Source organism: Colletotrichum aenigma (assembly GCF_013390185.1).
Source record: "Colletotrichum aenigma strain Cg56 chromosome Unknown KSG_Cg56_contig05, whole genome shotgun sequence".
NCBI lineage: Eukaryota > Fungi > Ascomycota > Sordariomycetes > Glomerellales > Glomerellaceae > Colletotrichum > Colletotrichum aenigma.
This window is the reverse complement of record NW_023500911.1, coordinates 5,065,376-5,090,034: the sequence shown is the minus strand read 5'-3', so window position 1 is coordinate 5,090,034 and position 24,659 is coordinate 5,065,376. Positions and strand designations below refer to the sequence as shown.

Genomic DNA, 24,659 nt, shown 5'->3' with positions numbered 1-24,659 from the left:
TCCGTTTATTTTATTGTTCCCTTATCAACTTTCAGGTGCGGTCATTGAAGTTCCTCTGCTATATCAGATTTGTTTTTATGCACCTCAGCTGAAACCAGGTTTATATTCTTCTGTCCGACCTAACGCACTTTTTTCAAGAGCAATTTCTGGTCCTGAAGGTTGAAGCATTATGGTCAGAAGAGGCGGGGACCAATGTCTGGGCAAGTAACGTTGTCAATTGAGTATTCAAAGTGGACTGTATCAGCCACGGTCACGGAGATCGATGATAGTACCTTATCGAAGTTCGCATGCAACACCTACATTGGTACTTCTTTCTTTCACGCTTGTATTTGTTTCGGTACTGATTCTGCAATGACGATATTCCCATTACGATCCTACAAAACCTTCCTCGTCCACTCTCGTACTACTGTTACAAAACACTCCTCTCAGGGTATTGACGATATAAATGAATGAACATCTGCAAGTCAGACGGTGACATCATTTCTTCTCATGATAGAACAAATCCTCTCCGCGCCTACACCCCCGCACGCTTTTTTTCAATCCTAACATCCTTCTTACATGTTCATGTATGCAGCCATGCCGCCAAACAACGCAGCAGCACCAACGGCGGCGGTCCTCATGGGAGCGGCCTCAGTGCTGCTGGAAGTGGTCTGGACAGCTCCGCCGCCATTGCCAGCGCCAGTCTCGGTGGCAACCGGTGGGGTGGTGGAGGGAGCATCAACGCCGCTAGTGAAGGGGTTGCTTCCGTCAGTGGCGGTGCTAGCGCCTGAGTAGGCAGGGGCACGAGTCGAGGCAGAGGTGTCGGGCTGCATGGAGGTGTTGTTGGGGTTCAGGACACTATTCACACGTTAGTCTTCCATACTGTCTCATTCACGATGTAGTTGTTTACTTACCCATCGATGACATGGACAACACCGTTCTCGACCAGGATGTTGGGGACAACAACCTTGGCCTCGTTGACGTAGACAGTCTCGTTGATGACCCTGACAGTAACATTACCGCCGCCGAGGGTAGTCAGGGAAGTGTTGGTGATCTGGGGGCTGTACAGGACCGAGCCGACGACGTGGTACGATAGGATCTGGGCAAGCTCAGCGGAGGCAATGCTGCCGGCCAAGCTTCCAATGGCAGCGAAGGCCGCGTTGTTCGGGACGAAGATGGTGAGGTCCTTGGCGGCAGCAAGGGTGCTTGTGACATTCGCGGCGCGAATGGCACCGACGGCAGCGGTCAAGTTGGCCTGCTGCAGGGTGGTGTTGATGGATCCCGGAACGGAGAGGACCTTGTCGATGATGTGGACGGTGCCGGCGGTGAAGTTCAGGTTGCCTTGCGAGACGGTGGAGTTCTCACGAAGAGCAGTGAAGAAGGTGACGTTACCGCCGACAGTCTGGGCCTGCACGCGCTGGCCGCCGGTGATGTTGGTGTAAGTCTCGTTCTGGAGCAGGGTAGGGATGAATTGAGGCTGCTCGGTGAAGGCAGATGCGTAGTACGTGCCGTTCAGGACGTGGTAGGAGAGGATAGCCGCGACCAAGCCCGGGTCCGCGGCAACAGCCTGCATAACAGCGGGAGCCTTGAGGAACTCTTCGAGAGCAGCGTTGGAGGGAGCGAGGATGGTAATGTTCTGGGCCTGAGCGAGACCCTGCAGGATGGCAGGCTGTTGGCCAAGGAGCCCGATGAGCGTCGACAGAGTCGAGTTCTGAGAGGTCAGGACCTCGGTGAGGTTCGACTGCTGGGCAAAGGCCGTGCCGGCCAGTGCCAGAAGAGAGAGATTCTTGATCTGCATTGTGTGTTGATGTCGACAGACGTACTGCTTTGTGTATTGCTGTGTAAAGAAGGTGTTGCTGTTCCACTCAAATCCTAAGCTTGTCGAACTGACTGCCATAAAGAGGGAGAGCGAAGGGGCAAGAGCACACTCTTTAAAGAAACATGTCTCCCTCTCTCCTTGGCGCGACCAACCGATGAAGAGTCATGACAAACACTTTCTCGAAACCGAGAGGGGAGCCAATACCCATCGCGCTGGGCCGGAAGAATCAAGCTTGTTGCCCGGCGGCCCCCAAACACAGGCTACTTCGTCGGCAACCCCAGACAAGGGTCTTGGTCGACATCACGACGGCGCCAGGGATTGAGACCGAACACGCCTTGGGTGGGAAGGGGGTGGAGAAGTCCTCCCTAGCTTTGCGCGACAACAACGACGCTTGCTGCGCTGGGCAGGCTTGGGTACGGGATCGCCAACAAAGTGCCAAGTCGATCGTGGGAAAGTGCAAGTAGCTGAGGGCGCCGGTGGTACGGGGGTACGGCGAGAGTGAGTGTGTTGGCCCCGTGATGATCGGATCGAATCCCGGGGAACGGTTGCCTGATTCGCCGGTGGTGACACGGTCTAGCCGGTACCTTATGTCTCTTAAACCTACAAGCTCCTATGGAGCCCCTGAGAACACTTCGATAGAGCTTGATTCTACAGGGAAAGCTCCATCTGAACATGCAAATCTGGGACGAAGCCATTGCCGCGGAATTGGGCATTCCCAGAGCCATCATCGCAAAAGAGCACCAAATGAAGAGCGGAATGCAAAGTATTGCATCGCCGCCGGGAACGTAGTAGACGTAAGACGCAACAGGCCATTGGCATCGCGCCATGTCTTGGGAGCTGCGTAAGCTTGTCATCCCGGGCACAGCTTCTCGCAGACGAGTGAGGGCAAAAAAGTCAATGTCGTCAGGATAGTCCGCCTAGCGCCATTTGGAGACGGGAGTGGCTCCGACGGCGCCGGCGACGAGCTGTGCTGGCGCGCTCCCCAATGCTACCTGGCAACATGGCGAATTACTCATGTATTATTCGTAAAGCCCAAAGGGTGTCTTCTTCTGCATGCTAAGCCTCATATCATTACTGAGAGTCTCATGCACCTTGCTGTTGCTGATTGCCGTAGACTGGGGATGGATACAATCGTGGTGTCCTGATGTGGTATCTCATTTGCCCGGGCAGCACAGCAGAAGAGGTGAAGGGGGACGTATCAGGGTATCGACTGCAGAGTTCTTCCCCGCATCCAACAGCCCGCATCCCACACCAGATGCAGGGCCATTCGGGCCATTCCCGCTGTCCCCTGAGCTCGCTTCGACCAGTCAATGTCTAGCATGTCTTAAATGTCTCGAGTCTGTGGAAGCTGCGAGAGCTCGCCAATGAGGGGAGATCCTTGCTAGCTCCCCAAGACAGCTGTCCGTAAAAAGCCTAGCTCCTGGAGGAACATGGCCAAGCACGAATAATGAAGAAGCTTCTTGGGACCCCAAGCCTTTCCAGGGGCCGGCTGTGCCGACTCTGCCCATTTCCTCATAGTAAAAAGCGATGTCATCTTCAAATGGGTGCGTCATCGATACTGCTGACACGATCGCGACTTTGGCGCTTGTTCCAGCCGTCGATGCAATGGCGCATTCCTGCCACCGACACGCCAGCTTGGCGCTCGCATCTCGACGGGTGATTGCCCTAGGACTCATCCGAATGCGTTAAAGTTAACCCCGTTGAGGCCTCCGGGCGTCGTCTAGATGAACCGACATGTTGAAAATCAGGGAAACCCAAGGCAGGGCATCCTCGGAATCCCATCAACCGTCCACGGCGGTGTTTGGAACTAGTAGAACTGGAACGCCTTGTCCTCTGCCACGTCGCAATTTCACCATCCAGAGCGAACAAGCCATGTAACAAAATCTTGGGGGGTATCTTCGTATGTATGATTTGAGCCAAATCATCCGGCCCAGCCATTGGTCCTGGCTGTAAGCGCCGTGGCTAGAGCTCTATTACGCCTTGTGCATTCGCGCCAGGGCAGTGAGGAATGCCAGCTCGACGTCGCGGTCCAGACCTTTCATCTCATCACAACGCTGGGCCAAAGACATCGTCGCCTCCCTCGGCTACCTTTCTGCGTTTCGCCTCCCGTGCATCATTCCCATTTGCTGCTGCGATCTCTCCGCCGAACGCTGAGCCGTCTCCCTCGGCCTTCGGGCGGCGGGGCTCCTTTTGCGCCGCCATCTCCCGCCGGGCCTTCTGCAAGGCCACCAGGTCTGCGCGATCGGGGTCTCTGCACTTCTTCAGCTTTCGAAGAAGGGGCCGGATCAGCTTGGTGCTCTCAGGCTACGTGTCTGGTTAGCAATGGTTCTTCACAAATTTTTCAAGAACGCGGTTGTCCGTCATGAACTTGTATGAACATACCTGGCCCCAGTACTCTTCCAGCCGCTCTGGAGGCTCTGTTGCCAGCAACTCCCGGCACGACTCTATTGTTCCCATTACCTTGTCTCTGAGGTCAGATCGAGGCGTCGGATCCGTCTTGTGGGCGCCCTCGCCGTTATGAGGAGGGGCAAAGGCTCCTTGTACGAATTTCTCGGCAAGTTCTCTGTCGGCGAGCGAGAGAGCGGCAAGCATGATCTGGCTGGGGGTGTAGTGGAAATAGGCATCGGTGACGAGAGAGCTGAACTTGAGGTACTCTCGAGCGCGAAGGTGGGCGGTCTCGACTCGGGATTTCTGGCCTTGGTCAGTGTTATGCCCTCCACACAAATCTAGTATGATGTGTCAACTCACCTCGAGATCGGGATACCTTCGCAGCTCCAAGATGGCTCCTTCGAGAGCACGGAACGGATGCCTGACATCAAAGGCAAAGCGCACTCCTTGGCACAGCAAGAACTCTCCCGCCAGAATCTCCTCCTCGCTCGTGTTGGGAAACTTGTCGGCAAATTTGGCAAGTCTCGTGTAAATTCCCTCTGCTTTGCTTCCGAAGAATAGGCACGTCTTGAGCAATCCGGTAGGCGGGTAGGTCATGACGGAGTTGGTTACGAAGAATCGGCGAAGGAAGACCGTGGCAGTAGCTCTGACTTCGGTGGGCAGGCCGCAGAAGGTGGCGGCGCGGATAAGCTCGACGGTGAAGAACTTGAGCAGCTGGGTCTCTTCGGCGGCCGTGAGGAACTCGGGCAGAGGCTCATCCTGGTTGCCACCTCTCAGCTCGAGGAGCCGAGCGCTGATGTTCGTCTTGGCGAGGCTGTTCGTCGTTTCTCGGAGTTCGGCCAATTTCGACGGGGAGAAAGACCACAGCCGGTACTGGGTCGAAAGTCGGTATCGCGCATCTTCGGTCGCCATGGTTGCGCCGGACCGCACTAGGCTGGCGATTGACTCTTGCAGAGAAACTGGAGTGTCGACTAGCTGCGGATTGCTAGGCGTCGGTTGAAGAAGCTGCGACGGCCAATCGTGTTTGAATCGCTACAAAATGCAACGCGAGGACCAAAGATGGACGGGAATGTTTGTTGTGTGAAAAGCTGCTGGCAGGTCGACGTTCGAAAAGGCGCCGCGATTCACAAAGAAGGCGCGGCTGCTTATCGCTGCCTAGGTCGAGCGGATAAGAAGCTCGAGCCACATCACTCACGTGATAGAACCAGCCACACCCTTTGGAGCATGTCTGGCTGTGGCTTGACTCCCGGCATCAAGCCCGCATACCAACAGTTCAGGACAAGGAACGGCTGCACACCTCCGATCGATGCGGGTCCCGACGTCGGAACACACCCGGCCTACATGCCTAGAACGGTTTACATCCACCGGGGGATTTACGAGTCAGATGTTCAGGGTCCAACACCAATCGTCCCCGAGGCCAGGTTGAAGAAGATGGCACCACACAAACTGCCTGCTTGGTGCTTCGAATGATGGCTTCTCCCGATGCGCTTCGACACGGAAGATTATGCCGTGGCACGCTCCCCTGACAGCCATCCTCAGTGCTGATGACGACCTCCGAAGGGCGATCGCACAGTTCCATTGCCTTGTGTGTCACACTAAACATTTGTAACTCGGCCGCGTCAGCTGGGTTAACTTTGCTTTCCAACTAGTTTATAGAGTAGTATCCATGTTCGAACCGAGCTTAGCCATCCGTCTAATCACTCCCTTCCCAACAGCAGAAGCTATGCGATGAGGGGAACCAACTATTGCGGATCCAGCCCACGGATATCAATGCGCCCCAACGCCATGCTCCCGTCGGATTCCCTTACCCCCGACAACGGAATGAACAGTCTATTTAGGCAACGAGACGGAAACAAGCAGTATAGCACACTTTGCGGCCAGAAAAATGCCCGCACAGTCTAAAGACCCATTGTCAATAGGCCCTGTAGATCTAGTACCCGACCTCTCTCTTGGCAGGAATCGGTGGTGCCGGCTTCTTCGCACGACTCGGGGGAGGAGGGGGCGGCGCCTTCTTGGACTGCAAGTTACTCGTGCTCTTAGTGAGGCTTCCCATGCTCGTCGCAGGGCTGGCGCTGCGGTCGCCCCATTCCGGACTGCCGCTACCGCTGGCTGTCGTGTGGTCATCATCCCGGTCGGCAAACACATCGTCTCTACCCAGAGACTTGCCTGTAGGCCTCAAATTTCCACGCAAAGAGCCCACGTTGGGCACACTCGGTACGGGGGGGTTCGCGGTCGTTCGTCTTTCGACAGCAGCGGGGCCCTGAAACGTCTGGGACCTACCGATAGACGGTCTCGCAGGCTCCGCAGCGGCGCCAATTCGGGTACTCTCGGAGCGCTGCGACCGGATGGGCATGCGAACAGGCATCGGCTCGGGTTCCTCTTCAACTGGCTGGCTGCGGGAGGAGTAGTCGTTGTAAGAGCGCGAAGTATTGGAGCGGCCGCGGCCATTGCCAAGACGGCGGTCTGTCGGGGATGAGGGTGCGTTGCCGGCCCAGCCGTTGCGGAGACGGCGGAGTTCCTCGGCGCAACGCTCATGGTAGTCCAGCTCGGCGTCAAGCAGGCCGGTCAGGTCGCGGACGTTATCGGCCTCGGCATCCTTGATATCCTGCATGCGGCGCATCACATCTTCGCCAGCCTCCTCAAACTTGGCACGTGCGGTACGGAGTTCCTCCTCGAGGCGGAAATCCTCGCGCTTCGCTTTTTGCATTTTGCTGATACTCGCATCGTAGGCCAATCGACGCGACTCGAGCTTCTTCCGTGCGGCCTGCGGGGAGTGTGTCAGATGGGACGGGCTGAAACCACTTATGGGCAAGCAATGACGTAGGTACGTACCTGATACTCCTTCATCATGGCCAAAGATCTTTCGACGGATTCCAGCCAGTTGTTGGTGATTTCCGTTGCATAGCCTTCTTGGATGCCGGCCAGGCGCTCGTTGGTTCGGCCAAGAGCTGTCAATCTTGAGTTAGCAAAGTCGGGTTGCGGGATGCGGAACACAGCATACCAAGCAGACAAGCGCCAAATTCCGAATCGGCCTCGAATTCCTCTCCATGGGAAATCATCATGCGACCGACAAAGGCAATGGGAAGTCCCTTTTCCTTGTCTTCGAAGCCCTCGCCGCGGCGGGCAATCCATTTGACATAGGTGCTGGTCGACTTTTGCAGCCTTTCCATTCCTACAGAACTGCACCGTTAGCATGTTTAAATGTGTCGGTGCGACCAGCCGGGTCGTTTCTGGATGGACAAGATTCGTACCGTCATATCGGAGGGCCATTTCCTGCTCCAGCATCTTGAACTCGTCCGAGTGGCCAGTCTTGGACTCGGAGCCCATCTTCTCACCGGCCCATTGGAAGGCGCGGTCGAATCTCTTGGTGAAGTTCATGGTTGCGGTATTGGTCTCGGCGGTTGGTAGAACGAGGGCGGTTCGTGGTAGGAAATTAGGAGGAGCCGTCTATTGGCTTGACGTGGCAATTAGGGGGGAGGTGGGTCGAGATCGATGTCGAGATCAGGTCGATGCCAGCATTCAACGGGTGTCTTGTTGATGCGAGACGAACGATGATGTGATCGAGCCGGCGGATAGTGGTATTGGTGTCGCGTGGTAAGTGAGAGTGGTGTGTCTGTCTGTTGAGAAGGGAATCGAGAGAACGAAGGGCTGGCGGCTTGTTGCAGAAGAGGAAGAGAGGAATTGAGAAACAAGAGGATAGAGTGGCGAATTGGCGATTATCACGTAGCAGAGACAGAGACAGAGCCAGGCAATGGTCGACAATGCATGGGCCAGGGAGGGTGACGGGATTCGTGTGCAAAGATATACGGCGTGAGTATCTGCTGGTGGTAGGTACGGGGGTAGAAGGCGAGGGAGAGGTACCGTGGGTTTGGTGGGAAGCAAGGACAGGTAGAGGAAGGGCCGTGGAAGGGGGTGGGAGGGATGGCAGATGGTTTAAAAATGGGAAGCAAGTGCACGGCAGCAAGGCAAGGAAGGCACGACCAGGTGGTAAGGTATCCGTAGCTGCTGATGAAAAAAATTGGGAACGTGAACACGGATTGCCAGGTGCACCTGCCAGAGGGGCAGCTTTCTTGAGACTGAAGACGAGGGGAGGGATGAGGGCAGGGACGACGACGGACGGTTGATGGATTGGGAAATTTCCGTCATTCGCGGCAGCAGCAGCAGCAGGAGGTGCGATGCAGGTGCCACCTTCTGTTCCGTTGGTGGCAGGTGGTGTGTGTGCAGTTACTTCCAGTCTTTACGGTCCTCACCTCTCAGATATGCAGGTGCAGAGGCAGGTGCGGCAGGTGCATCTGAAGCCGATGCAATTGCTGGTCGAGACAGGTCCAGCATGGGAGCAGGAGCAGGAGCAGGAGCAGTTTGGCAGTACAAGATACCGATACACTAAGGTACAGACAGCAGGAACGGTACGGCGTTGTGGCAGTCTCGACCTCACACAACGCTAGCGGTCCCCAAGCATTGGGTGGGGTGTGGTGCTGTTCTGCTGCGGGAGGTGGGTTTTGGAGGCAAGCTAGGCATGGGCTAAGGCATGCGCGGTACGTACCTCACCTGGTGGGGTGGGTCGTGTGTCACTCCTGAGTGGAAGGAAAGAAGGGGGATCATGGATGCAGCAGCACCTTCCCTGCGATCACTCACGCACTCTCACCTGGTACTTGCCCACGCATGAGGGAAGAAGGCAGGCAGGCAGGCAGGCACTCCGTCGGGGAGGCAAGAGCAAGCTTGAGCTTGCTGGAAGCACCGTCCAGAGAGAGAGAGAGAGAGAGAGAGAGAGTTTCTGTTACGGTACGCGCATGCTGAGTTTCGACTTGCTTTTCACATTTACCGTATCAGGTCCGTCTTATCCATCAGAGCAGGGCAGACAGACTGCCATGAATGACATGCAGCAGAGCACACACACACACCACCACCACCATTGCCATGTCCAGCTTCCAGTTTCCAGTTCCAGTTCCAGTTCCAGTTCCAGTTTCCCATCCGACGTGGTCCCAACATATTGTTGCCCTGCTGCCCTGCTTGCATGCCCCGGTCGTTACCACCCGCTGGGTGCTGGGCCGCTGGGGAGCATCGGTGGGAGAACAAAAAGAAGACGACGGCGCCAGAAGACCCCACCCTTTCGACGACTTCGAGAATGGGAAAGAGATTGGAGGCGGGGTACGGAGCATCACCACCGGTACCTGAGAAAGGGGAGCTACTCCTCGTGTCGCACGAAACTGGGTGGAGATGCAGGTATCTCTTCTTCAACGGGTACCAAACTCCGAGCACCAAGCAAGCATCAGAGAGAGAAAAGAAAAAAGGGTCCAGCCCACAGCTTGCAAGACGACCAAGGACTGGGAGCTACCTAACCACCCCAAGATTGTCGCCGTCTCCCCCTGCCCACGCTGCTTGCTGCACACTGCGAATACTACCATACAACGCCGCACTGGAGCTCGACATGCAGCTCAAGCAAGGCCTGGATCGTGGTGAAGCCGTCAACTGTCTGTTGCCATCCTTCGCTTGCAGATGGTCGGTGGAATAAGGTAGTTATTAATGGTTGGCAGCTGCAAGACTGTGCCGCCAATCTGCACATGCTCTGCAAAGAAGCCCCAGTTGGACATGGTGCAGTGGAGAGCTTTTTAGCCGGATAACCCAAGGGCAGGCAAGGCAAGCACTTTACCTGCCTCTGATATGAAGGGAGTGCTGCCCCCCTGAAGCTTGTCTCCTTGTCGCCCGTCAGCCATCAGCTTGAACAATGTGGATGGGAGGAGACGGGAGATGCTAATTATCCAATTGCTCGTTGCGATAGGTGCTGTTGATGAGAGGGGTTCTAATGGAGTGTTTGGCGTAGATGTGACTGAACACTGAGCTGAACTCTCGCTGGCTTTCTCGTTCGTTCCGTAAGGAATACGGTATTCGCATAAGATACGTACCTGCTGTACCTGCTGTACCTGCTCTGCTGCTCCCGTCATTCGTCATTCGATGACAACGAAGCAGGAAGGAACTCCCATGATCATGAGGGAAAGCGCCCCCATGGCTCACCCCAGCAGTTGCCGACATTGGGAAGGAGGGAATGACCAGAAAAGGAGGGAACGCAGCCGCCAGAGACAAGACCGTTGAGCCAGCTAAAACAGCCAACCGCCACAAGCCGCGCTTCCTCCACCACTAACGAGCGCCTTTTTCCTCTTTTCAAGATCTTTTCAAGATCCTTCCCGGCCTCGTCCACGCCAGCCAGACCTGTCGGGACTTCTTATCGCAATGCATCGTCTTCGCCGGCAGGGACATGCCCTCTTGCGAAAAAGAGAGTGGACGACGAGAGAGACAATGTTTCCCATCTACCTGCTCCAGCTTTCTCCAGTCCCCATCTTCCCGTCAGTCTCCATTCTCCAGTCGAAGGGTAAAAAAAGCCTAGCCCGCTTCCCGCGGTGGATTTGTTTGACCGTCGCTGGCGTGGTTTATGGTCTCTCACACTTGTCGTTACAATCGTAGCCATCCGGCGGTTGATGAGCGGTCGCAGGGTCGCAGTCGCACATCCGCATTTCATCGGCGACTTTTCCGGCGCCATGTCGCGGGGACGCGGACCTGGACCTGGACCTGGACTCATTCGCAACTGGCTTCCATAGCCTGCCACCAACCACCACCTGTGGGACCGGCGTTAGGTTGGTTGGTCTGGTTGGTCTCTGCTGGCTGGTCTCAGCGATGGACAGTCAACGAAATATGACAGCCAGTCGTATTGTCCAGATCAATGATCAACACACCCTCTGCCATGCCGCGCAACTGGGATCCAGGAACACGACCGATCTTATCCACCCACCACCCACACGGAGCAATGGCTGTGCTAAATCGAGACGGGTCGTTGGGGACGGGGCGACCCCCTGCTGTCTGTCCACCATCCATCAATCCAAGGGCCACAGTCTCATTCCCATCTCTCCCTGCTGCTGCTGGCGCCGACGCTGGCAGAGGCAGAATTCTGAATTCAAGACGGTCTCAAACCCGTTCCCCTTGCCTTCCCTGCCTCGTGGACCTTTTCAAGCCTACCCAACCGCTACTGTAGCCGCCAAGCAGCCTCAGGCGTGCGTGGGAGACAGAAATGGGCGAGGCACGCCGTCGGTAGATGTCTGCGAGCTTCAAAGCCAAGATGGAACCCCCAGCTCCCTCGGCTTGGCTTTTGGTTAAGTTACCAGGAAGCTCTCGTATCGGAAGACCAGTGCTTTTCTAGGTATTGGGCTGGATTTCCTTCCTCGGGAGGTTGAGCTTATTATGAGCTCACACTCGCCTGGCACTGCCCATTGGAAAGATGTGACGGATGGGATGGATGGGCTCATGGACCATCGACGGTCACCAAGAGGCCCAAACCCCGGTACGTATTTCATCATTTCCCATTGAAAATCTGCTCACCAGCTAACTTCAAAGTAATCTGATGGTAGATGAGCAGGGCAGGGTAGGTACCGAACGCCCCTCGGTAGCCCAGACCAACCCGCCTCGAGCTGCTGCAGGCCGTGTCCAGCGCCGGCGACCCTAGGTTCACTAATACTGCACAGTCGCCTCGCTGGTCAGTGCCAGTGGCAGATAACCGGCGCCAGCGATGCTGCCACCTGCGGCTGCCACGAGTCAATTCATCGGTCAAGTGGTTCCACTGATCCAAGGGACTCTGGATGGTTTGGACACATCAACTGCAGCAAGTGCCTCGACGCTTGGAATACAGCAGATGCGCCGGTGACGACTGGACAAGCTGCCCTTTCCTCGGGCGTCTTGGCACTGCTCCAACTGGTCTCGGTTGTTTCTCAACCTCTGTATCGACAACTGTCTCGCCTCACTTCACAACGGCACTGGCCCTACCGCGACTATTCTGGAGACAAACAAGACACCGCCGTTACCAACCGACACGCCGTTCTCAATACTTCTCAAACCATCGTTCCCAAGGACAAAACTTAGTTTTCGCCCTAGGTCACTTGACACACGCTGGACAGGTGTAGAAATCCGGGGTTATCCTCGCCGCAATCCGCTAGCAATCCTCCCGCCTGTACCCGGCCAAACTTCTGTTACCCAACCGCAGCGTATTCTCTCTGCGTTGCGGCGAGGGTGTGCTAACCGAACCATAAGGGTGCCAGTGGCTGAAAACAGTCTCCCACTCATCCCGCTCGCAGAGCGACACATGTCCGACAAGCGTCACGGTCCGATATCAGGTGCCTCGGTGGCAGGCAGCTACGGCGAAGCGTAACAACTAATTCTCTTCGCTTGCTATCGCCAGCAACCGGTCTCCCACTTAATAAAAAAATTCTTACTGCTACAATTATTACTTTCTACCGCCACTAAAATCGACCGTTTTGTTTCTCATGCGACACTTTTCCATTGACAATTCGGAAACAACTATATGCAACGGAGCTTAGCAGACGATCTATCTTCATGCGCCGGTTAGCGGCCCGGCCATGTCACCTCTAGCCCATACCTATCAATCACTCCTGCTACAAGCTACGAGTACCCACACACCTTCAAGCGCACATCAGTCAGCAACCCGCAGCCCACCTGCTCTTCCTGCTCTTCCTCACGTCAAACACCGCCGTGCAGTTTCATTCGTCGCACGGAGGCTCTGCATCGCTGAAGCTTCCCGCGACTGCGCCTCACTCATTCTCGCCGAATTTGGCCCACGCTGCTGGGATCAAGCCGGCGTCTCGGCAATAATCTGACCCCATCCTCATGCTCTTCGCCTCTGCCTCCGTTTGGAAGCAGCATAAACGCCTCCCATCCGAGGCCCATGCGATGTCCTAACCGCGTATCATCGTACCTTTCATCTCACCAACTGAACCCTCTTTACGACAAAATTGAGCCTTGACAGCGCTCTCGACTGATGACTCGGCGCTGTCGGGCCTCCTTAACCACTTCCATGACGACATCTCAGCCCTCCAGTCGAATCACAGCCTTTCCGTCCTCCGAATGGAACTGAAAACTTTCAGGACAAACCCCTGATCCTCAACATCGACTTTACACCACAGCCCACGCCAATCACCATCTCCGAAATGACATCACCAGCGTTCCCATCGTCCTTTCTTGACCACTGGGTTCACACGCTCAAGTCTCACCGTGGGGAACAGCTGAATGATTTCCCAAACTACCACCTCTCCGATCCTGAGAGTCTGGTGACGACATGCAGTCCCAAAGCGCTCACCGTCGGTAACGGCGCTTCCATCTACAGAACCGCCATTCTTCCAGGCATCCTGACCGCTCAACACGAGGTCATCCTAGTTACGTGCTTCTGGGCGCCGTCCGACACGCTCGATGCCCTCCGCGAAACCCTTCAAACTCTAGCTGAGCGCCGACAAGAGGCAATCCGCGTGGCTGGCGAGGCCTCAGTTGCCCCATTACGCGTCCGCATCTGCTTCTCTTCGCGCAGCCTCTTCCAAAAGATCTTTCACCCGTGGTCCAGGGATGGGTACGCGTACCCGAACGCCGCGTGGCCAAAGCTCGGGCTGCCCCCAGACACCACCCTCCAAGCGGCCCGCATCGACCTCTCTGTCAAGAGCCTATTCTTCTTACCCTTCAGCGTCATGCACCCAAAGTTTGTCATTGTCGACCGCAAGCGCGCCTGGATGCCAAGCTGCAACGTGAGCTGGGAGTCGTGGTTTGAGGGTTGCGTCGAGTTCGACGGGCCAGCCGTCGGCCAGCTTGTGAAGTTCTACGCCAGCATTTGGGAGCCGAACGGCGCGCGGGAACTCCCCGATTTCACGAATGAGGCTGGCCAGGGAATGGAAGATGCAGGCGGGGATGCCGGCCAGACCAGCCAACCATCGGATGAGCACACCGCGTATCGGCGGCTGAGCCTCGCGAATCTACCAGCATGTCCGGCCATCATTCTCCCTTCATCTCATCATTGGTATCCCGGCTTCCGGTACATCCCTCTTTGGCGCCGCGCAACAGCGCCCACAACCCCATTGAATGCGGCTCTGCTTTCACTATTCGCCCATGCCCGCAAGGACATCGATATCGTGACACCAAATCTAACATGCCGGGCCGTCGTCGATGCCCTCTTAGATGCCATCCGGCGTGGTGTCGACGTCCGCATTAGAACAAGCAAAAACATGATGTTAATTGAGCAGCTCGTCACGGCGTGTACAACCACGGAATGGACCCTCAAATCTCTCATCAAACAGTACTCTCAAATCTGCGCGGAATTTTCTCGTAAGCGCGCTGCAGACGCCGAGTCTCAGGTCCAACGCCCAGGCCGTCTCGACGTCTTCTACTACCGGCCCAATCTCCAAGCGACAGCCGCACGAGATCCAGAAGAGCCTGTCGTCTCTCACCTCAAGATGACACTCGTTGACAGGGAATTCCTCCTCTTGGGATCCGGCAACCTGGACCGGGCGAGCTGGTATACGAGTCAGGAATTGGGCATTCTGCTTCATCTGCCCGGGTTCGAACATGACATCTGGTCTGACTCCCTAGAGTCCAGGATCGAGGTGCGATTTAGCGGGGGGCCTGAAAACGGGATTGCGATGGCGGGCTAGTCAGGCATCACGGAGTTGCCGTGTATTTACGTATGATACCCTTTGCTCTTTACACATTACGCCCGCCCTTGGTCGGCGCGAGCAGTCCAAATAATGCCCTGGAGAAGCTGGCCCATGAACCACTCGTCGTTGTAAGCCTCGTCGAAGTGGCCGAGGGCGGTGTAAAACGACCGGCCGCCTTCGAATTCCTGACACCATGCAAGCGGGTGATCATCCCCCATGGCGCCGCCGGAGTAACTCAACGGGTCGCCCCGGGCCAGAATGTGGAGGTTCTCGTTCCGCCTGGGGTGCGACGTAAAATTGTACCACTCGTCCATCCAGCCCTTCCTCTCACAGCCGCAGTCTCCCATGATGAAATGCCCCTCGTCCTCCACGACGACGGTGCCCTCCTCGGGCGGCGGGTGGAAATCGAAATGCGCGCCGACGAGCTTGCCGTACCATTCATCCCCCTTGAGCCCCGACGCGGCGGCGTGCACGCCCACGAACCCGCCGCCTGCGCGGATATAGCCCTTGAGCGCGTCCACCTGCGCTCCGTTGAGGACGTCGGTGCCGGTGTTGTGTAGAAACACGACGGTCTTGTAGCGGGCGAGGGAGGTAGGGGTGAGTGCGGTCTCGGCGTCTTCCGTGGCGTCGGCGGTGAAGATATCGGTGCGGGCGCCGAGATCGCGGAGGGCGGATACGGCTGTGGGGATGCAGTCGTGGCGGTAGCCGGTTGTTTTGCTGAAGAGCAGGACGCGGAAGGGTTGCGGGGCTGTTGGTGTCGTCATGGTGCTGGTTGTAGGTGATGATGGGGATGATAATGTACTCTTGGGATGAATCGTCTATCTGTTTGTGAAGCTGGCGGGTGTGATCTGGGTGGATTGGTAATGCGCTTGCCTCACGGAGAGGGATGCGCCGGAGGATTCATGGGGGTAGGCCCGGGAGATGCTCCGGATAGCCAAGCGAGCTCGGTCAGTCGTCACCGGCAGGCGGGGAACATGAGAAGGATCCAATGTTCGGCCGTCGGTTGGGTACTTTTGAGCTTGGGGGGAGATGGTTCGCTTGGACTCTCGACAAAAGTACAGAGAAGCACCAGCCAGCGTCTGCACTCAATCTCGACACCCATCGCCCTTGAGCTGCGGACATGCGGCGCATGCGAGATTCAAGTCGGAACACCTTGCAAAGCATTCACAAATCCAGCAAAAAGATTTTGCCATGACCGTGGCAGGGCTCGAACCTGCGACCTTCTCGGGATCAAGTGCACATCTTGTGAACGAGAAATCATGAACCACTAGAACACACAGCCGGTGAAAGTTCCGCGTGAATTTGAGTACTAAGTAGGTGTGGCTGGATGGATGGCGGTGACCTCGTTCCACTCCCGCCGTCGCCAGCACCGGGCTCAACGGCTTCTCAATATGAGACCACCGCATTTAGATGGACTTGTTGCAACTGAGATCGAAAAATTGGTTGGGGGAGCAGCGATGAGGCCTTGTGGCATGATTCATGCCATTGCTGTCGTCTGGTCAGCACGACTACCAATCTCCTTCAAAAATTACTTATCAAGTAAGATATCATTAATTCGGGATGCAAGATTGAGTCTCCGTCATCTTGCCAGCCAACGGTGGGGGGCATCTCGCAGAACTCGTTAGATTGATTTACGCCGGGAACATTACTCACTGAGGCATCACCATTTCGAAATCCAGGAGGACAGGTATCTCATACACTCATTACATTATCGTTTGCCCCTTCCACCCAGGGCTTATGGTAGATCTGTATACAATCTTCTGCTATGTTCTATTCTCCCCATCCCGGGAGGCTCTTCATGCACAGGTGGCTGGCTCACCAACGCCAATCTCAGACGCCGCGAGAAGGTACTCCATGAAACCCGCGTTCGTCTCGAGCATGTTGTCGTGATACTGCTGGGCTGTCGGGTAGAACGGGCAGTCAACCTCCTCATTTCCAAATCCGAACTCAACCGTGAAGCCATGAATCTTGCTCAGGCTGGGATCCGAGAAGTGTCGCGAGAAAGCATAGTCGTCGCTGGCACCAGACGTGGGGTACAGGTACGCGCTCTGCTGCACCTCGTGGTGCCTTCCCACGGCCGCATCCATCGCGTTGCCCATCCTCATCGCAGCGAACACCTTCTCAGACCAGTCCTTCGTCGGCACATACTCGCCGTAGAACCCGCCGTCGGAGGGCGTATCCGGCATCAAGCCCCTCACGGCGTCGTAACTCTCGTTCATGAAGTTCATGTACGGCTTCCGCAGCTGGTTCTCGTCGCTGCCCCAGTTGTACAACACCGTGCCGGTGTACGAGTGGATGTCCATGAACCACTGCACCTGCTTGTGCTCGTCCATCACCCACTTGATGCTCTGCGTCTCAGGCTCCGAGAACGGCGCTGCTCCGTGGTACGTCTCGTCCGCAGGGTTCTCCGACGCGACGTTCGGTCCGACGGTGGGCGCGAAGTCCTCGAGGAAGTCGAACAGGAAATCGAAGTTGCGGTTGAGGTCGATCCCCACCGCTTCCGGGTCTCCTCCCGACGCCGCCGGGTTGCGGTTCTTGCGCCAGCAGCTGCCCGTGGCCTGATCGTACGCCACGCCGTCGGGGTTGCTCAGCGGCGTGAAGACGATGCCCGTCGCCAGCGCACGCTGGACGTCGCAGTTGGAGTAGGTCCGTCCTCCGTACGTCAGCCCCTCGCCATGCTTGTTAGCGTACAACAGGTCGGAGATGAAGTAGATGATATTGTCCGAAGCGCCGCGCTCGCGGGCGTGGATCGCAGCATTAAAGTACACGCGATACGCATCGGTGCAGTTGCCCGCGCCGCCGACCTTTGCGCCGAAGATGGTGGCGTTCTGGTACGTCTTAAAAGGCGCCTCGAAGTACTCGATGTCGTACTCGTTGACTAGCCCGCGGACGGCGCTCTTGATCTCGTTGACGTTCAGGAGAGTCGCGAGGTCGGTGCCGGCGGGCTGTGTGCCAAGTCCGCGGGGGACCTTGTTGCCGCCGTCGAAGCGGTCGCCAGTTCCGATGGCTACGCCGGTGTTGTTGTTGATCTGGCGACGGGTGATCTTGCGGCCGGCTGCCTCGTGGGGGAGGAGGCAGGCCTCGCCGAGAAGTGCGAGGGAGAGGAGGGCGCCGACAGAAGTCTTCATTGTGAGGGACCGACGATCGAGTGAATGATTCTGGGGAGGCTTGGCTGGGACCTGGGGAGCAAAGGCGTCGCAAGTTCGACGAAAACTGGTGATGCGCGTTATATAGCATGTCTGCCAAGCCTTCTCATTTGCCCTGCTCCGCCCGGATCATACCCTGGGCTTGCGCAGCTGCATGATGATGTTGATCGCCAGGCTCGTTGGCCAGGCCTGTCCTTGCCTGCCTTGCGGCTTGCAACGTCCCCAACGTTGGTGAGCATGGACTCGAGGACCATCGGCTGCGGTGTTCGGGGACAATTGACTAGGTAAGAACCCAGTCGGCAAAAGCCCAGCGCTGCTTGTCGTCAGCAATTGATTCAATATCCTTCATGTTGATGGTTCAAGATAGAACAAACCGACGCAATCATCGATAAGCGTCACCTAACGTGTACTCGACGAGGCAGCTGGCGAGACATGCAGCTGCTGACGCACTTTTCTTCCCAGGAACCACTTATCAGGAACTTTTGCGGTATGACAAGTTTGCCCGACCACAGACAATCATTTATCGCTGTTTCTTTTTCACCAATGGGCTGATGAGTCCCGCGATGCCAAGGCCATCTTGCAAGGACAGACACGCGAGGCGAGCAGGGAGCTCTGGGCCATACGCGTCGTTCCCCTCACCGAGTTGCGCCAGTGTCACCTCAAGCTGGACGCCAGGGACCCCGCGGGAGCTCCGTACGATGCGGGGGAGTTTGCCCCGATTCGGCAGGTCGATGCTACCCCCGAAATTAGCGGCCCAGCGCGCCGCCCCCGTGGTTCTGTTCGTCGGTGCCGGAGACGCTGCTTGCTGTTGGTGTTTGTGAACTGAATTGCGTAATACTTGAAATGTTTCGAGGCAGCGTGAACCGAGACTTCTTGCCTTTCAATCCCTAGAAACAACCTTGGCTTGATTGATACGCACGAGTAATACCGACAAAGTGGTCTGGACCGACAGCTAGGAAAGAAACACGGGCTTCGTCTAAGCCATTCAAAAGTTCCTCAACGCGAGTCCCAGCATTTTCCTGTTCATCCCGTGTAACCCCGTTTAAGCTTAGATTGGCTTGGCAGTGGTGATAAGACTAGCCTGGTTTTCCTTGCTTGATGTTTCCACGTGCAGCGACCTTCATCCGTTGGTGGCAGCTCTCTCTCTGGCCCTCTTCATCGACGCGCTGTACTTGGCACATTGATCACACTCGAGATGGATGCAACCAGCCTGTAGGGCAAACAAGACAACGTCAACGCACGGGCTGAAAGACGCTCCGTAGAAGACAACCAAGTGCATCACTGAGCAGAATGCAAAGCCCAAGCGAGCAACTTAACTCGTCAGAAATAAAGAGGCTCTTGCACCTAATTAGAGCACAAGACCCACTGACAAACTCACTTATTGGTATTATAGCGCTTCAGAGCATGCTCCTGAGTCAGCTAGTTTTATCAGACCACTCTGGCTCTGAGACTGCCATCCTCGCAACTCGAGCATTGATGACACCAGGTCCGGTTGACGTCTATCGTGTCCACTGTCACTGAGAGGTAACCATTCGCCCCGTAATTCAAGAATTGAGGGGCAATCCAAACCAGGCCAGGAGAGTTTATTGTATGAACTGACATCACGGGAAGGGCAGATTACGTGCGGAATAGGCAATGAGGAAGATTTGGAGGTCGAAAGGGGTGTGATTTACTGCAGAGCACATGCTCCTATGCTACAGATATCTCCGCTACATAGCTCATTAGAAATATGACTCTTAGGCCCCTCCCGTCCTCTCCTTCCATTCCCGTACACCGCGAGAATGTCAGGACTCAGCCCTACTCCCACCACGCTACGTCCGTCTCCCTGAATGTGTTGCTTCCACAATGAACCTCACCGAACGTGTGGTGATGTGACATGAAATCGTCCACAAACCTGACTTCCATGCCAGCCTTTGCGTATGCCTCCCGGATGGCAACCTCCAAGATGTCTTGTCCCTCGACCACCGGGCCCCAAGTCTTGGGACTTACGTAGTAGTTGCCCAACACGACGCCGTTGATAGCCGCCGGGCTGAAACTCACTAGCAAATACTCGCCGTTCGTCACTGTTTCAGTAAAAGAGGAGAGCGAGGACACCTTGGGAGCCTTGAAAAGCGAGGGGATGCGAATCACATGGTCTCGAAGGATAGGTATCTCGGCGAGCAAGATTCCCAAATTAGCATCAATATGCCTTTGCGCATAAGCGTTGACCTCGTGAAATATCTCATTAGCAAGATGCTCATCGATCGTCATGGTCAGCTCTTCTATCGTGATAGAAGAGGAGCTTTCAACGGATCCGTTGAAAGAAATCGCCCGCACACCAACATGCCCCGCCGCTGAGGTATTTCTGAGCAAGTCGAGGGCGGACGTGGTGTCAGTGATACCAATCGTGAAGCCAAGGCCCGTTTCGTTGGAAGGTAGAAACTGGACGAACTCATCAACATGGCCGATGAGTAGCCAGCCGGACTCAAGGAAAAGAGGGTTTTGAAGCTCTTGGCCTTCCAAGAAGGCAACAGTCGCTTCCGTTGGCATCTTGTCGTAATGCTTGCCATGGATGATCCGGCAGGCGGGATATTTTACTCCACTCTTGGATGTGTAGGGTGGGATTGTTTCGAGATTGCCGTATGCGTTAATCTCTCGGTCGCCGTAGCCGCCACGTCCGCCCTCAGGTTGGAAACCGCCAACACCTTTCCCGCGAAGCTGCTCAAAGACCTGTCGTCCAGCAGCGCGGACCGACTGCGCTGATCTCAGCATAATTCTGAGGGAGATGGGTTGGCCGTTGGGTCCAGGCATGCTAGCATACGCCGGTTCAACAAAATCCTGTGCCCAAATATCGTCACTCTGATTGAACAGATATAATGGCTCCTGTATCCCTGCTGCCTTCCGCACTTCATCAAGTTGGCCGCTAAAACCGAGCTGTATGGGATCGGACTCGTTTGCTGCGGTACTGACAAAGGCGCTGTAACGTTGGAGATGGTGGTGTGTAAGAACTGGGGCCACCCTGAGCTCAACGGCGTCGGAAATGATAGTGCTGTTAGTGTGAACATCGAAATGCACCCTCACTTTGCCGTCCCATCTTGTCAAATCCTTCAAAAACTCGCGCCCATCGATTCCGAGAGTGATGCCGGCTTGGACATGGCTTGCGTTGAAGGTAAACTCGGGATCCACAAAGCTTCAAGAGGCAGTTTCGGCGGGGTTTGCGGACGAATCGTTCATGTAAAAGAGATGAACTCTTTCAAATGCGGCGTCAGGCGTGGCGTAGATATGGGCAATAGTGTCGTTTGAAACTTCCAATGGGATCGTCTTTAGGGGAGCAACCAGGCTTAGCTCAATGAGTAGGTGGCCCGAAGCATCGTGGCAAGATGCTAATTCGTGATTGCTGAGAGGATTTCCCTGAAGATCCTGATTAGGACAACGGTTAAGAGAGTCGCCGACGTTTGGTAGGAAGATTGCGCCGCGAGAAGAGGTCCAGAATGCTCTATCCGTGGCGTCGCTGTCATCCACGATGCCGTCGCGGTTGGTATCTGCGAGAATCATGGGCTTAAGCTGCTGGCCACGAACTGCTCCGAATTGCAGCGTGGGCAAGGCAATAGCCACAGCCTCGGCTGACAGATACATCTCGAGGAAGGGTTTCTAAGAGATGGTACAAAGAGCTCAATCGAGAAGAAGCCGCTCGTTGTCTCATTCCATACACTATCTGGTTGGGTTGCATGATCACACTTTATATCCAAAAATTACTCTCATCATGAGCGCGATCATCGAAAAGAATACTATGGTGATTCCAGCCTTCCTCCCAAGAGTTTCCCTTGGAGTTACCGGCATCCAGTATAGAGGCCATAGAGAATAACAATCACGGTTAAGAGAGACGTTTCCACTAATCAACCGCGTCGCTACGCCATATTAGGAAACAACTGTACATGAGATCCGCTCACGATATAACAAAAGTCGGCGTTACTCTCTCACGAAGTAACATTGACTAACACGTGCAACGGTAGTCGGGGGCCGAGATCACCGGCTCCAGACCCAAGACCCAAGGACCACAGACCCTCCCCCTATGCCAGCGGAGCTCCGCACACGTCATGGCATCCGCCGCTGCCCCGTTGCCGGCTACACCATGCTTGTTAAATTTGCCGAACGTTCGGCCCTACTCACAACTGCAAGTCTTACCTCGCAGATGATATGTTGCCAAGATATATCGCCCCGACTTCGGGCCCGACCTCAGGGGAGATTGGGCCTTCCCTTGCGTCACACACCAATTGCAATGGAACAGTCGGGACCCGAATTTGTATGCGAGGAAGCATCAGAAGCCGAGCTTGTTCTCTTCTGTTCTGCTATATATCTCACCTAGCTATTTAATAGGTGCGTTAAGTGATTGTAAAAGGTAGGTAATGATTGATGTTGCCGGAAAGGACAGGAAAACTTGGCCAATATTTGTCACAAACAAAAGAAAGAAAGGAGTTAAAGGGATGGATGTATAAAGCCTTAGAGCACAGTGTTTCTTGCACCCATGGACCTAGAGATGTTTCTGCGCCAAATCATAAGCAGCACGCTTCTAAATGCCGCACTTCTTCAAGCACTCATCCACCTTGGTAGCCATTCCTTTGGGAATAGCATCTCGCACCTTATCAATGTCTTCGCCGGCGATGGTGTTTCCGAAGGAACGCTCAATGACATCGTCGCTCACAGCAAGAGTTTGGCTCGCGATGAGACCCACGCCTGCTTCCTCAGAGGTGAACGAGACCGCAACAGAGGCGGGACTGCACTCCGGGTTAACCTGAGTATGGAAGGCGCCCTGAGGGAAAACAGTCATTTTACTAGGCCCAAGGTCGGCGCGAATGACTCGCGGTTTGCCATCGGCTCCAACCACGCCGGCTTCAGTGACCATTTCGGTGAGGATACGCCCGGAGACCACGGCGAATAGCTCACTGGCTCGCGGGTGAGTGTGAAGGAAGCTCATGCTGCAGGCTGAATGATTCTTAGTGTCTGATAAAAAGCCGAGTCTGAGATCCACCATTACCAGGAACTTCCGCGATAGCCATGCTGCCACCAAGACCAGTCAGGGCAGGGAAGGTCTGGCGGTTGGCGAAGAAGGACTGAGTCTTCTTGAAGTCAAAGACAAAGTCCTCATCGCTCGGAAGAAGGCGATACCTGTCGACCGCACTGATTTTTTTGTCAGCAATGCCTACACGATCCATGAGTGAGTGCACATACGTGTCGGCAAGTTGCAATTGAGCTGTCAGGCTGAGGCCTGGCGTTGAGCCGTTGTCTCTGCGATGAGGAGCAGCGGCTCCCAGGGCAGACAGAGTCAGGGTAGCCGTGAAAACGGTGTTAATGACACTGGCGAGCATTTTTGGGTTTGAAGGTGAAGATTGAATTGAAATTGACGATGACGAGTCTGTTGAAAATTGAGTGAGCTGTACTACTTGTACTGATGGTTGTGCTTGCTCTGAGTTCAAATCCCATCAGTGACCCGTCGCGACAGATCCGTATATATAGCTGCGGAAACTGACACAGAATCAATCATGATATCCTTTTGTGTGTATTCCAAATATCTCCACGTCGGCTCAATCACATCAGCGTCCTTGACTCTCATGTGGATAAACCACGACGATTGCTCTGTGCTTCAACATTGCCCGTCGCGCAGCCCAGCTTACCGCACGCAGGCTGATGAGCGCCCGAGAGGTTAGGGATGACGAATTTCAGCCGAAAGACTAGTATAACATGATTGGTTTGCAATCGCGGTGGGCGCAGCATCATCGATTGACCCGCGGTAGGCGTTGAGGCTGGGTCTGACACGCTGACGTGGGATCTCCCACGGGGCCGGTTTGGCTCACAGATCGGGATCGGAGAATTCGGACAGTTAAATGTTGCGAAAGATATCCATCATCTCGTCAAGCTTAATTCTACGTGAGGATAATGCCTGTCTTGGTTGTTTGTCTCAACTCATTGGCTGGTTGACCAATTCAACGCGAGGAATTGCTGTGGAACCAATCAAGACTGGGGGAGTAGTCAAGAGTAACTCAGCTGAACTGGCAGGGCTTAACATCGCGGGTCCATTTCTTATTTGAGATTATTGAATTCCTCGTTGTTTCGAATGTCACTGAGCAAGGCTTGGAACGAATAGCATCAATGCAGGCAGAGCAGGCTGACCCTCTACATACGACAAAGACGACCATTTTGTGTAGGCAACCCATCCAACTGACCCGTCACGTACCAGTACTCACTACCCACCTCTATTTGGGTGTGAAAGAACCAACCTTGGTAGTTTCCACGGTCGTTGAAAGTGGGCATCATCTCTCAGTCAGCTCGCACAGCTTCCCAGAATGCTTCATAGGTGCCCGACCGCAGAACCATTGATACCGAAGCTGAAACTGGCACCGAAGATGACGCGTAAGCTGGGATGGGCTTTGATGAACTACGAAGTCACAACGCCAAAGGTGCCTCTGCCACCTCCCGGAGAGCCTAAAACAGGTCTGGTCTTCTTCTCACTCGTTGGGATGGATTTACCATCGGGCGTCACAACGTCGATGCCGAGGACATGACCATCAGCAAGACCGTACAATGGGCTGACAAGGGAGTGCCCGCCACCAGCAATTTAACCTCCTCCGAGGCCGACAGTCTTGCCCTCTCCTCCAACCACAACGACACCATGCGCATCTGCAGCTTCGTAAAGTTCGTAGATAAGGTCTCCATCTCCGACCTTCATCGCAAATCTTGTGTGCGTTGGGGAGCTGTATTCTTTGTAGAACTCAAGTCTCTTCAGCTTGTTCGTCCAGATTATTAGAGCACCAGAACCAAGAGATCGGCCGCTGAAATCGCGGCCGGTATTTGTGACCACAAGGCGCAAGGTATGAG

At 55.3% G+C, this 24,659-nt stretch overlaps 8 protein-coding genes across 8 annotated transcripts; 1 reads left to right on the top strand and 7 right to left on the bottom strand.

The window, feature by feature from the left end:
* Positions 1–554: 554 nt before the first annotated feature.
* Positions 555–1,777, bottom strand: CGCA056_v009000 (Fasciclin-like arabinogalactan protein; the record flags this gene model as incomplete). The annotated part of the gene is made up of 2 exons (XM_037324247.1): positions 555–837; positions 894–1,777. The coding sequence occupies 2 exons, from the start codon at positions 1,775–1,777 to the stop codon at positions 555–557; spliced, it is 1,167 nt and encodes a 388-aa protein (XP_037178087.1).
* A 2,067-nt stretch (positions 1,778–3,844) lies between these two features.
* CCL1 (Cyclin CCL1) lies at positions 3,845–5,098 on the bottom strand (the record flags this gene model as incomplete). The annotated part of the gene is made up of 3 exons (XM_037324246.1): positions 3,845–4,102; positions 4,181–4,489; positions 4,547–5,098. 3 exons carry the CDS (start codon positions 5,096–5,098, stop codon positions 3,845–3,847), a joined length of 1,119 nt encoding a protein of 372 aa, XP_037178129.1.
* Positions 5,099–6,116: 1,018 nt separating this feature from the next.
* mug137 (Meiotically up-regulated gene 137 protein) lies at positions 6,117–7,564 on the bottom strand (the record flags this gene model as incomplete). The annotated part of the gene is made up of 4 exons (XM_037324245.1): positions 6,117–6,950; positions 7,019–7,134; positions 7,188–7,358; positions 7,438–7,564. The coding sequence occupies 4 exons, from the start codon at positions 7,562–7,564 to the stop codon at positions 6,117–6,119; spliced, it is 1,248 nt and encodes a 415-aa protein (XP_037178130.1).
* A 5,609-nt stretch (positions 7,565–13,173) lies between these two features.
* On the top strand, positions 13,174–14,658 carry CGCA056_v008997 (uncharacterized protein; the record flags this gene model as incomplete). Its single annotated transcript, XM_037324244.1, has 1 exon — positions 13,174–14,658. The coding sequence occupies one exon, from the start codon at positions 13,174–13,176 to the stop codon at positions 14,656–14,658; it is 1,485 nt and encodes a 494-aa protein (XP_037178124.1).
* A 56-nt stretch (positions 14,659–14,714) lies between these two features.
* Positions 14,715–15,425, bottom strand: CGCA056_v008996 (uncharacterized protein; the record flags this gene model as incomplete). The annotated part of the gene is made up of 1 exon (XM_037324243.1): positions 14,715–15,425. The coding sequence occupies one exon, from the start codon at positions 15,423–15,425 to the stop codon at positions 14,715–14,717; it is 711 nt and encodes a 236-aa protein (XP_037178242.1).
* A 1,032-nt stretch (positions 15,426–16,457) lies between these two features.
* On the bottom strand, positions 16,458–17,789 carry CGCA056_v008995 (Zinc carboxypeptidase A 1; the record flags this gene model as incomplete). The annotated part of the gene is made up of 1 exon (XM_037324242.1): positions 16,458–17,789. One exon carries the CDS (start codon positions 17,787–17,789, stop codon positions 16,458–16,460), a length of 1,332 nt encoding a protein of 443 aa, XP_037178122.1.
* A 1,815-nt stretch (positions 17,790–19,604) lies between these two features.
* On the bottom strand, positions 19,605–21,422 carry Padi4 (Protein-arginine deiminase type-4; the record flags this gene model as incomplete). The annotated part of the gene is made up of 2 exons (XM_037324241.1): positions 19,605–20,976; positions 21,010–21,422. 2 exons carry the CDS (start codon positions 21,420–21,422, stop codon positions 19,605–19,607), a joined length of 1,785 nt encoding a protein of 594 aa, XP_037178123.1.
* A 934-nt stretch (positions 21,423–22,356) lies between these two features.
* SR1A-3 (Spherulin-1A) lies at positions 22,357–23,152 on the bottom strand (the record flags this gene model as incomplete). The annotated part of the gene is made up of 3 exons (XM_037324240.1): positions 22,357–22,769; positions 22,822–22,964; positions 23,016–23,152. 3 exons carry the CDS (start codon positions 23,150–23,152, stop codon positions 22,357–22,359), a joined length of 693 nt encoding a protein of 230 aa, XP_037178127.1.
* Positions 23,153–24,659: the final 1,507 nt, after the last annotated feature.